The sequence below is a fragment of the Podarcis pityusensis genome (genome assembly GCF_964106645.2).
Source record: "Podarcis pityusensis genome assembly, chromosome: 8".
In the NCBI taxonomy this organism is placed as follows: Eukaryota; Metazoa; Chordata; class Lepidosauria; order Squamata; family Lacertidae; genus Podarcis; species Podarcis pityusensis.
In genome coordinates, this window is record NC_138033.1 from 10,085,885 (window position 1) to 10,098,122 (window position 12,238).

At 48.4% G+C, this 12,238-nt stretch overlaps 1 protein-coding gene across 1 annotated transcript in view; it reads right to left on the reverse strand.

The window, feature by feature from the left end:
• Positions 1 to 258: 258 nt before the first annotated feature.
• BCL3 (BCL3 transcription coactivator) overlaps positions 259 to 12,238 on the reverse strand; it is a 30,700-nt gene continuing 18,720 nt past the window's right edge. The window contains exons 4-8 of the mRNA XM_081018977.1: positions 11,539 to 11,740; positions 10,456 to 10,544; positions 3,640 to 3,717; positions 1,438 to 1,605; positions 259 to 596 (exon numbers count right to left, since the gene is read on the reverse strand). Coding sequence (XP_080875103.1) covers positions 468 to 596; positions 1,438 to 1,605; positions 3,640 to 3,717; positions 10,456 to 10,544; positions 11,539 to 11,740 — 666 coding nt within the window. The 3' untranslated portion in view covers positions 259 to 467. The remainder of the gene's footprint in view (positions 597 to 1,437; positions 1,606 to 3,639; positions 3,718 to 10,455; positions 10,545 to 11,538; positions 11,741 to 12,238) is intronic.

Here is a 12,238-nt window from a genome sequence, read left to right on the forward strand (position 1 = left end):
GAAACCAAAGTGCGGCTTCCAATTGGCTGCAGGAAGCTCCTACAGCCAATCAGAAGCCGCGGAGGATGTTCGGGTTCCAAAGAACATTCGCAACCGGAACACTCACTTCCAGGTTTGCGGCGTTCAGGAGCCAAAACATTTGAGTCATAAGGCGTTTGGCTTCCGAGGTACGGCTGTACTTAACTTGCTATCCTGTCAGTATTGGTGAGGTGTTTTTTGTGGGGTTTTTAAAGTCCCCATTGGTTAATCAACTAAAGGTTTGGTTGATTAATCTACCAATGGCAGAGTTCAGCCCTACGTGCAGGATACTCCCTGACCTCAATTCTTCTCGCACACCGCTCCCTATCTGGCATGCGTGTTTGAGAGTATCTGTTGCCTCAGATACGAATTCTCACACCCCTTTTAATCCAGGACTGAGGCGGCTGCAGGATGAAAACATGGGCAGCTGTCTCGCACTTGGGGAGAGGTTACTCACCAGTGTGGACGGGTCGGATACCAGGAGAGCTGGCATTGCTGGTTGCTGGGGACGATCCCTCGCGGATGTTTTCAGGTGGCGGCCCAGGGCGGGAAGTTTTTCCTCTCAGGATGTCAATCACCTGATGATGGGAGAGACAGGAGAGATTTAAAAGAAATTCCCCAACCGCTCAGCTCGCTCGCAAGATCTCACCTTGAACACCAGGTGCCCTGATAGGTCCACAAAGCAGCCACCCTCTCCCAGAGTGCCAATTCACCTTTTAGATCTCCCAGGACTATTTCCTAACTTGTCAGTTCCCAATGCGGTGCAACAGCTGAAACTGTGAGCAACGAACTGGAAGGTTGCGGGTTCAAATCTCGCCTCCATCAAGAGCTCACTAAGAACCCTCAGCTCCCAGCCTCAGGCTTCCCTTCTGAGATACAGGGTTAACAGCACTGACCAACACTACAGGGTCGTTAGATAACGCATGCGCAGTCAACTGAACAATCTAAAAATTGCTTAACAGGTGGCAGGTGTTGGTGCCCATGGACTGGGGTGACCAGTGTTAGAATTCCTGCCCCATGATTGCAGTCATGGGACTGTTGTCTATCACATGACGGTATATGTTTTGACTCCACAGAGTGGGAAGGGACGGAGACAGGATGTTTGTGTTCCTGTGTTCCGTGAAGTGGGACTATTGTCCTTTGTTCTTTTTCTCTTTGCTGTCTGATGCTAGAGAGAGAGGGAGCCATGTTGCAGTGCTCTGTGTGTGTTTATATGTAAATAAAGTAGATTAGTCAAAATGCTGAGTTGCTGAGGTCTGTCACGTGAACTGCGAAGACTCTGTGGATCCCTAAGTGTGCCGATGTCTGTTGGCATTGGTCGCTGTGATGTCCGGGCTGAAGAAAGCTTATGAAGAACCGAATACCAAGCTCCGATGGAGGCATCATGAAGTTCCTCTGTCTCTCTGTGTATCCTCTCACCCTTTTATTCTTGGCCACCATCAAGGGGGTGTCATTGTGGTAGTTCTTCAAGCTGCCATCCGCCCCGTTGCGCACCAGGAGACGCAGGGTTTCCAGAAGCCCCCGCCCGCAGGCTGCATGGAGCGCTGTGTTGCCCCCGTACGACTGAGCATTGACGTTGGCTCCGTGCTGCAAAGCGGGGGAGAAACATGGACACATTAACAGAATGGCTGGGGCAGATTTGAGGGAATCTAACACTCCCACATGGTTAACAATAAGAGAAAATCCCTGGGCAAGGAAGCCATTGGGGAAAACACTGGAGGACAAGGTCTGTTAGGTTTACTGGCACTGCAGAAATTTATCCGCTGATGCCACAGTCAGATTTGAGAAAATATAAGCGTCTCCACCTCCATCGTTCTGCCCGGATGCTGAGGTCCACCGCTGAGGGCCTTCTGGCAGTTCCCTCATTGTGAGAAGCAAAGCTACAGGGAACCAGGCAGAGGGCCTTCTCGGTAGTGGCACCCACCCTGTGGAACGCCCTCCCATCAGATGTCAAAGAGATAAACAACTACCTGACATTTAGAAGACATCTGAAGTTCAGGGAAATTTTTTAATGTGTGACATTTTAATATATTTTTAATCTTTGTTGAAAGCCGCCCAGAGTGGCTGGGGAAACCCAGCCAGATGGGCGGGGTACTACTACTACTACTACTATTAATAATAAGCATTTTCCACTTAAGTATTATTTGTAGGCCTTTTGATTCTGGAGCACGCAGGCCGTTTCTCCATTTTGGACTGGGGTCTACGCAGCGCCAGCGGGCTGCCCAGCTAAAGTTCAAGATGCCACCGTGCCCATCTCACATACAAAAGCTGACCAGGCCAGCAGCTGAATCTTGTTAGTGGCAGGGCATCATCCTCTGGAGGGCACCGATATAACGGACTGGCTGGACGCTAAGGAATGGTGGGAGGCACCAGCTGGGGAACCCCCAAGGGGAAGAAAGCTCAGAGCCAGGGGATTGGTGGTAGGATGACTACGAGTGGTTGGAGGGAGAAGACCGGGAGGCAACAGGGCTTAGTGAGCAGGAAGAGGCTGGAGCAGAGAGCAGTCCAGAATCAGAGGCAGGAAAGGAGGGGGACCAGGAGACAGAGATGCTGAAGAATCCAGGGGGTCTCCCTGCCTCCTGCTGTGGTAAGCTCCCCTCTCCCCTGGTCTGCCAGAACTTATTATTGTTGGGGGGTGGGTCTCCTACTGGACTGTTTTTGTTTTTTTGTTTTTACTATGTATTTTATGATTTTATATTGTGATTTTATGTCATAACTGCCCTATGACAAATTAATAGATGTAATACAAAATACATAATAAAAACAAGAACAATCCAATAGCCGCCCCCCCCACAACACATTTTAAAAGGGTATTGGATCAGCTAAAGGCTGGGTTAAAGAATAATTTTTTTGCCTGGCGCCTAAAGGTTTATAATGAAGGCACCAGGCGAGCCTTTCTAGGGAGAGCAATTCCACAAATGTCGAAAAATGACGAGGGCAGAGCAAAGAGAGACAAGACGAAGGAGCCTCAGGTTGGGTTGCCATATGACCAGAATTTCCTGGACCTGTCTAGGATTCCAGTGACGGAATCCAATGACAATTAGCGCCCGGGGGGGGGGGTTGGGAAATCGTCAAAATGTCCGGGATTTTGAAACTCCCCCCCTCAAAAAAGCTCAAAAACATCTTTAAATATGGCAACCCTACCTCTGGTTTCTGGGGAAGGATGGAGAATGGAGGAGTGGGAAGGTGGGGGAAAAACCTTCAGTCCTTGCAACTGCCTCGTTGGGACAAGACGTACTGAGAAGAGTTGCTGCGATCACTAGGCCCGGGCTGTTTTGGTTTCTTTGAATAAAGACTTAACCTCACTGACACCGGTGTTGTTGTTTTTTTACTCTTATCTCCTACCTTCTCCTGACTCCGGCTCCTGCCAGCCAGGCTGGCTGCTCTGCCCACGCAGCTGTGCTCTCCAACACCTCAACACCACTTCCTGCCCTACAGAATCTGCCGCCTGACACCATCGCCGCCTCTGCCCAATGTTGGGGCCGGCCCTCAAGAGGTTTGCGTTCATTAATGTGTGCGAGTGAGCTCCCCCCCCCCCCATTTGGGGAAGAACAAGGGTGCTCGGCTCTTACGAAACGATCACAAGGGGTTACGGGTAGAGGAGATGTGAGAGTAGCTTACCTGTAGCAGCAGCTCAACCATCTCCAGATTATCGTTCTCCACGGCATGCAGTAGCGGAGACCGCCCGCTCTTAATATCCTAGGGTGGGGAGAGAACCACAACGGTGCGAGAGTAAAGATTTGGTCAAATCCTGCATCAGTTCTCAGTTTACGGGAGGGAGGATGGAACAGAATTCACAATCCTCTTTGTTATGTACTGAGTTGAATAGGATCCAAAAGGCAGCAGTCTGATTGGTCCTAGAACAATAGGACCCAGAATGCAGCAGTCTGATTGGTCCACAGGAGCCACCCAATCCAGCTCCAGGTGGAAGTGAATCCGCAACCTGATTGGCCTACAGGAGAATCCCAGAATTAGCCAATCATGTGGGGCCCATTGTGTAAATAATGTATATAAAGCAGACATTCTGGGGGAACTTCCATTCCTCCTCACTACTATGAGCTGAATAAAGAGCATGAAATCCACTCTCAACTCCGAGTTTATTTCACTCTTCCTCCAACCCGTTCCAGTCCTAAAAACAGTAGCTTAGAGGGCCATCAGAAAAGAGCAAGGAGGGCTGCCCCATAGCACAGATAACAGAATGAATTGGGGGACCACCAGAACTATACATTTATAGCACCAGGATACTATTCCAACAGAATTCCAGAATCCTGGGAGCTGCAGTTGGTGCTGAGAGTTGTCAGAAGAGCGGCCATTTTGTCCCCAAAACTACAAATGCCAGAGTGCTTTAGCTATCAATCCCTCTTCCCGGGGAACTCTGGGACTTGTAGCTCTGTGACTTTGAAATTAGATTTGCATTAGGAGGCACTTTCTGTTCTTAAAGGTGTGTGGGTGTGTGGAGGGGGGGAAAAACCCTAACATATTTGTTAATTCTGCTACATTCAAGCCCTGTCCTACTACGCTTCCTCGCTTTGCAAGAGCCATATGTCGACACCCTTGTGTACACTGCGAATGGACCCATTCACCAGCAAGTGTGTGCACACAGAAGGAATGACAGCTCAAACAACAAACGAAAGAGGAAGCTTGAATTCTGCTTAACATGGGTGGGGTAGGATGGCTAACATTAAGTAAGGTGCAATCAGTATCTCCTCAGTGCTGAATCACCTTCTGTCAAACTCCCTTTTCAGTAGGCACTGTTATCTGTATCTATGCACTGCTGTTGTGCCTCAAGAATATTTCAATAAAATGCAAGGTGGCTTATTTTTTTTTAAAAAAATAAAAGATCTGCATAAATTTAAATGTTAAGAGTCAGAAGGGAGCACAAGGGTCATCTAGGGCTGCCATACGTCTGGAACTTCCTGGACATATCTGGGATCTGTTTGTCAGAAATTGTTTAAAATTGTTTAAAATGCCCAGGAAAACCTGGGCGTATGGCAACTCATGCCACAAGTGCTGCTTTTTCTGGTGAATTTCCCAAAAAAAAAATAATCTCAAAAATTTCATTTTTTAGGGAGATTTTGCAAAGAAAACCTCAAGAACTTCTGCGTCCGGAATTTCACCCATTGAAATATGGCAGCCCTAATCTAGTCTAATCTTTAGCCCCGGGTGGGGCTGGAACCCACAACCCTGAGATTAAGCACCTCAGGCTTTACCGAATGAGCTGTACAAGTGTGTGATTATTTATTTATCCCTCACCTTTCCCCCCCAACGAGAATATATAGTATAGTCCTGCATGTTAAGGTGGCGCTGTGGGTTAAACCACAGAGCCTAGGACTTGCCGATCAGAAGGTCGGCGGTTCGAACACCCGCGACGGGGTTAGCTCCCGTTGCTCTGTCCCTGCTCCTGCCAACCTAGCAGTTTGAAAGCACATCAAACTGCAAGTAGATAAGCACCTAGTTTTTTGGGGGGGAAATAAAGGAAAAAATAAAGGATGTCTGCTTCAGGGCAGCAGGCTGCTATCCGCAGCGTGGGAAGCCCTGCGGGAAAGTCCCGCAGGGCTGCCTAGGCTGCGGATGTGTTCCCGAAGCGCCGGGCGCTCTGCTTTCAGGGCGCCCGGTGCTCCGGGAAGCTCCGGGAAGCAGGCTACTATCCGCAGCCTAGACAGCCCTGCGGGAACTCCCACAGGGCTGCCTAGGCTGTGGATGTCTTCCTGAAGCCTGGAGAGCGAGAGGGGTCGGTGCGCACCGACCCCTCTCGCTCTCCAAGCTTCAACGAAAGCCTGCATTCGCCCCATAGGACGCACCCAGATTTCCCCTTCATTTTTGTGCGTCCTATAGGGCGAAAAATACTGTAGGTGTCGCTCTGGTGGGAAGGTAAACGGCGTTTCTGTGCGCTGCTCTGGTTCGCCAGAAGCGGCTTAGTCATGCTGGCCACATGACCCGGAAGCTGTACACCGGCTCCCTCGGCCAATAAAACGAGATGAGCGCCGCAACCCCAGAGTTGTCCGCGACTGGACCTAATGGTCAGGGGTCCCTTTACCTTTACCTGCATGTTACTGCACAGCTATAAACTGAGAATAAGGAATCCAGAGGCTTCCATTTAAGAAGGATGGCTCAGTCTCCAGCCCTTAAGGTACATCTGACTGTAGTTTATATTATTTTTGTGTGTGTGCCTGTTCAGGTTTACAAGTCTGCAGGGAGCATCTGCTACATTTTTAAAAATCTTGCACAGCACTTAGTAGTTTGGGTGGTACAACAAATAAGGGAAGCTTTGGCGAGCGGGAAAGGCTGCTTTCCATCTGTTTCAATCAGTTTGTACATCGCCCGACATTTGATGACCATTCGATGAGTGTGCGGGTGACCTTATTGCAGCACCCCCTGCCCGACTCCGCCGATGGAAAAGTCTTGCACATGAGTCAACGCCAGAGGACATAAACACTTTGATTCATCTGAATTCTCCAAATTCCTGTTTTGAATTTGCTTTTAGACTACTGCCTCGCTGGTTTTGTACTGTATTTTTGCTTTGACAAATTAAAAGCAAACAAACATTTTTTTCAGTCACACGCCATTTAAAGATTTAAAAAATACTGAGTGGTTTAGAAGTGCTAATAAATAAATAAATAAATAAATAAATAAATAAATAAATAAAGGTTCAGAAAATGGTAACCACATGATCCAAGTGGACGATCGAGCATGATCTTCTTCATGCAGGGCATAGTTGAACTATGGAACTCCCTCCCACTAGAGACAGTGATGGCCACCAACTTGGATGGCTTTAAAAGATGACCGGACAAATTCAGGGAGGATAAAGGCTAGGAGTGGCTACTAGCCACAATGGCTAGGCTTAGCTTGAGGGCTTGAGTCACTTGAATGTGACTCAGAAACTACAACTAAAGCAGCAGCTAGACTGGTGACTGGGAGCAGCCGCCGGGACCACGGAACACCAGTCCTGAAAGACCTACCTTGGCTCCCAGGACGTTTCCGAACACAATTCAAAGTGTTGGTGCTGAGCTTTAAAGCCCTAAAAGGCCTCAGCCCAGTATACCTGAAGGAGCGTCTCCACCTCCATCGTTCTGCCCGGACTCTGAGGTCCAGCGCCGAGGCCCTTCTGGTGGTTCCCTCATTGAAAGTAGTGAGGTTACAGGGAACCAGGCAGAGGGCCTTCTTGGCAGTGGCACCCACCCTGTGAAATGCCCTCCCATCGGATGTCAAGGACATAAACAACTATCTGACTTTTAGAAGACATCTGAAGGCAGCCTTGTTCAGAAAAGTTTTTAATGGCTGACTTTTTATTATGTTATTATATGTGTTGGAAGCTGCCTAGATTGGCTGGGGAAACCCAGCCAGATGGACAAGGTATAAATCAGGGGTGCCCAACCTTTTTTCCAAAGAGGGCCAGATTTGATGAAGTGAACATGCGTGAGGGCCGACCAAAGTTGTTGTTTTTTAGGATTGAAGTTGTTGAGGTATTTTTACAATTTTACCCCAAGGTTGTTGAGGGTTTTTTTTAGGATTGAAGTTGAGCTTTGGGGGGGATTTTACCCCAAGAAATAAACTGCCACAGGGGCCGGATTAAACTGACTGGCAGGCCAAATTAGGGCCCCAAAACAGACTTTGGACATGCCTGGTACAGTGGCACCTTGGGTTAAGAACTTAATTTGTTCTGGAGGTCCGTTCTTAACCTGAAACGGTTCTTAACCTGAGGTACCACTTTAGCTAATGGGGCCTCCCGCTGCCGCCGCACCGCCACAGCACAATTTCTGTTCTCATCCTGAAGCAAAGTTCTTAACCCAAGGTACTATTTCTGCGTTAGTGGAGTCTGTAACCTGCAGCGTCTGTAACCTGAAGCATCTGTAACCCAAGGTACTACTGTATAAAAAATAAAATTATTATTAAGGTAAAGTAAAGGACCCCTGGACGGTTAAGTCCATTCAAAGGCGACTATGGGGTTGCGGCGCTCATCTCGCTTTTCAGGCTGAGGGAGCCGGCGTTCGTCCACAGACAGCTTTCCGGGTCATGTGGCCAGCATGACTAAACCGCTTCTGGCGCAACGGAACACCATGATGGAAACCTGAGCGCACGGAAACGCCATTTACCTTCCCGTCACAGTGGTACCTATTTATCTACTTGCACTGGCGTGCTTTTGAAGAAGAGTTTGGATTTGATATCCCGCCTTTCATTCCCTTTAAGGAGTCTCAAAGCGGCTAACATTCTCCTTTCCCTTCCTCCCCCACAACATACACTCTGTGAGGTGAGTGGGGCTGAGAGACTTCAAAGAAGTGTGACTCGCCCAAGGTCACCCAGCAGTTGCATGTGGAGGAGCGGAGACTCGAACCCGGTTCCCCAGATTGCAAGACTACCGCTCTTAACCACTACACCACACTGGCTCTCTCAACTGCTAGGTTGGCAGGAGCTGAGCAGAGCAACGGGAGCTCACCCTGTTGCGGGGATTTGAACTGCTGACCTTCCGATCAGCAAGCCCAAGACCACAGTGCCACCTGCGTCCCTAAAATTATTATTATTTTTTGGGTGGCCACTGTGAGAACAGGCTGCGGGACTAGATAGGCCTTTGGCTTGTTCCAACAGACAGGCTCTTCTTACACTAAGGAAATAAAGTCGGGGGGAAACAACTTGTTTGCAGTGATTAATCTGTGTTGGGTCATTTTCACATGCAAGTCATCTCCTGAGGCTGCTGCCAATGAGATTTGGAAGTTCGATGTTGAAATCTCACAGCCATGACAAGGCACCGTTCAGAGGCTTGTCTAGCAAATGGGCCGTGATGACCGAGCGCAGCCTCTCCCTGTGACTTGCAGGAGCAAGTAACTCTCCACACCTGCGGCTGTCTAAACAGCTCTTACGCCCTCAAGCAACTCCACCCGTCCTGCCTCGCTTGCCCAGGAACGCTGTGATGCCCATTTTGTCTCCGCTTCCTCCAGAATCCTTCCTCAAAGCCATTTCTTCTGCGGAGTTTTCGGCACAACACCGTAGACCTCCTACCCATGCATATGGTTCCCCTTTGTTTACAATCCATTCTCCCAGTGTCATTGTACTGGATCTTATATTGTAAGCTCCTTGGGACAGGGACCTGCCCTCTTGTAAAACATTGTACAGTGGTACCTCTGGTTACAAACTTAATTCATTCCGGAGGTCCGTTCTTAACCTGAGGTACCACTTTAGGTAATGGGGCCTCCCGCTGCTGCGTGATTTCTGTTCTCATCCTGAGGTAAAGTTCTTAACCTGAGGTACTAATTCCGGGTTAGCGGCATAGCTGTCAATTTTTCCTTTTTCTTGCGAGGAATCCCATTCGGAATAAGGGAATTTCACTTTAAAAAAGGGAAACGTTGACAGCTATGGTTAGCAGAGTCTGTAACCCGAAGTGTTTGTAACCCGAAGTACCACTGTATCAGCAAATAAACAAGCTATGGAAACAGATGCACATTTGATGAAATTTACAGTTTTACACAGGCAGCAAGCTTTGCTTGGAGCTGGAAGGGACCCTGAGGATCATCTTGTTTAACTGCCTACAATGCAGGAATTTGCAGCTTTCCCATACAGGGATCGAACTCACCACCTTGGCATTATTAGCACCACGCTCTAACCAACTGAGCTATCCAGCTCCTGGACAGAGTTCGCTCGAACCCTGCTATATTAGAGCTGTGAGCAAGGCGTCCTCTCAAAATTCTTCACTCCATTTGTGGGCAACTACTGGGTGGGGTGTTTTTTCCTGGAAGGGGGAAGGTGGATTTCACTGAATTTCTCAGAGGAAGGGAAATCCCCTAACAGTTTCTTGGGAGTAGGGCTCGTCATTAGTCATGAGGGGAGGACAAATTCCTTCTTTCTCCCTCTGAGACTGTGTGTGTGGCCACAGTCAAACCATGTAAAGCATTATGATGCCACTTTACACAGTCATGGCTTCCCCCTAAGAATCCTGGGAGTTGTAGTTCCTTAAGGGTGCTGAGAGTTGTTGGGAGGGGTCCCCTGCTCCCCTCAGAGAGTCTCAGTTCCCAGAGTTCCCTGGCAAAAGAGATGAAGCGCTAAACCACTCTGGGAATTGTAGCTCTGGGAGGGGAATATGGGCTTTCTAACAACTCTCAGCACCCTTAACAAACTACAGCTCCCAGGATTCTTTGGGGGAAAGCCATGGCTGTTGAAAGTGGTACCATAGTGCTTTACATGGATAGTTTGAATGTGGCCTCTGTGTGTGTTTGTTTGTAGCCTGGTCCCTATTTTGCATCCTCCATAATGCCCCGGGCCTAGCTATGTTGCAGGGCATTGTGGGAGGGAAATGGCAGCCACCACAAACGTTGGAGAACATTCAGAGAAAATTCAGCGAAATGGCCTTCCTCTTCTGAGCGGAGTGAGAAAAAGGAAACCTGTCTTCAATTTTCCTCAGAACGACGTCTTCTGAGAAAGTTCAGTGCAGCTCCCGCACTTACTTACCACAGCATCAACATCTGCCCCATGTTCTAGCAGAGTCAGAATAATGTCACGATTCTGGGTTCCAACAGCCACATGGAGAGGTGTAAAACCTGGTCAAAAAGCAAGAGAAAGAAATGAGACAACTGAAGAAGGAAGGAAATGTACATCTGAGGATTATCTGTCTCACGGAAGCAGGATAGTTCCTCCATATAATGAATAGAAAATGGGGAAACATAACAAAATGATGTAGAAAACCCAGTACAGTAGTAATAATAATTTTATCGCTGTGGTTTAAAATGGTATTTCAGGATTTACATTTAGATGACTGTGACTGCTATATGTTTAAGGTCTCCTTGTGACTGAAAGCAGTATATAAAAGTGTATGGTAGTAATGATGATGATAATAATAATAATAATAATAATAATAATAATATGAAGGATCCTATGTTGCAATCATTTTTGGAATACTTTATACTATGGTTGCCAGATTTTTTTCAATGAATCCGGGAACACTTTTTTTTTAAAGCTGAGTAGCAACAGGGAGTCAGTAGTGGGGATGGTGAGGCAAAAGACCCTGGGCCCAAGCACACATGCATATTGTATAAAGGCGCAAAGCCCTTTATTTGCACCCTGCGAAACATAAATGCGCAGAGTTGGGGGTAAAGTCAAGGAAAGTTACAGTGCCTGCTGTGGCTATAGAGACTGAAACAGGAGACACATGTTTTGTTCATTCATTCATTCATTCATTCATATTTATACTATGTAGATGCCAAAATCAGCTGCCATGCCAAGTTGAAGATGTTGGCTTTGATCTCCAAGACCACCATTTTCCATACGGTCTACCAGGAACACAGTAATCTATAGGTAGCAGGGACTCCCAGAACTACTAAAATTCAGCTGCCCAGGGTTTGAATAACACATCCATTGTGCTCAAACTGAGAAGCTCCAGCCCATGGGTGGTGTGACGATGTATGGAAGTTAACCAAAGCTCTGAATTTCATTAGGGCAGCGGGTCGGGGCAGGGTGGGAGTTATATCCTTGGGTCCCGATCAACACACCAACCCATTTCCCCACCCCCACCCCTGGTTCCTCATCCACACTCACCCTCAAAGTTTCGCGCCTCCAGATCCAGAGGGGCAGGGCTCCCATCCAGCAGCTCCTGCAGGCAATGGACGCTGTCATGTTCGCAGGCAAGGTGGAGGGCGGTCTGCCCGTTGCGGTCCAGCACCATGGGCGACGCTCCGTGAGACAACAGCAGCTTCACCAGAGTTGGCTGGGCTGTGATGACAGCCAAGTGTAACGGGGTCTGGAGTTTGTAGGGGACAAAAAAAAAACCTCTTTGTGAATGCGGATGGCTGCTGGTTATGTATTTATAGAGGTCTACTATAAACCACAGAGCCTAGGACTTGCCAATCAGAAGGTTGGCGGTTCGAATCCCCATGACGGGGTGAGTTCCCGTTGCTCAGTCCCTGCTCCTGCCAACCTTGCAGCTCGAAAGCACGTCAAAGTGCAAGTAGATAAATAGGTACCGCTCCGGCGGGAAGGTAAACGGCGTTTCTGTGCGCTGCTCTGGTTTGCCAGAAGCGGCTTAGTCCTGCTGGCCACATGACCCGGAAGCTGTACGCCGGCTCCCTCGGCCAATAGAGCGAGATGAGCACAGCAACCCCAGAGTCGGTCACGACTGGACCTAATGGTCAGGGGTCCCTTTACCTTTACTATAACTAAAGTTCTTAATCTGGGCCCTCTGAGGCCTTCGTATCCGTCAAAGCCAGCAGCTGTGGTATGTTTCAGGTATGCTTTGAAG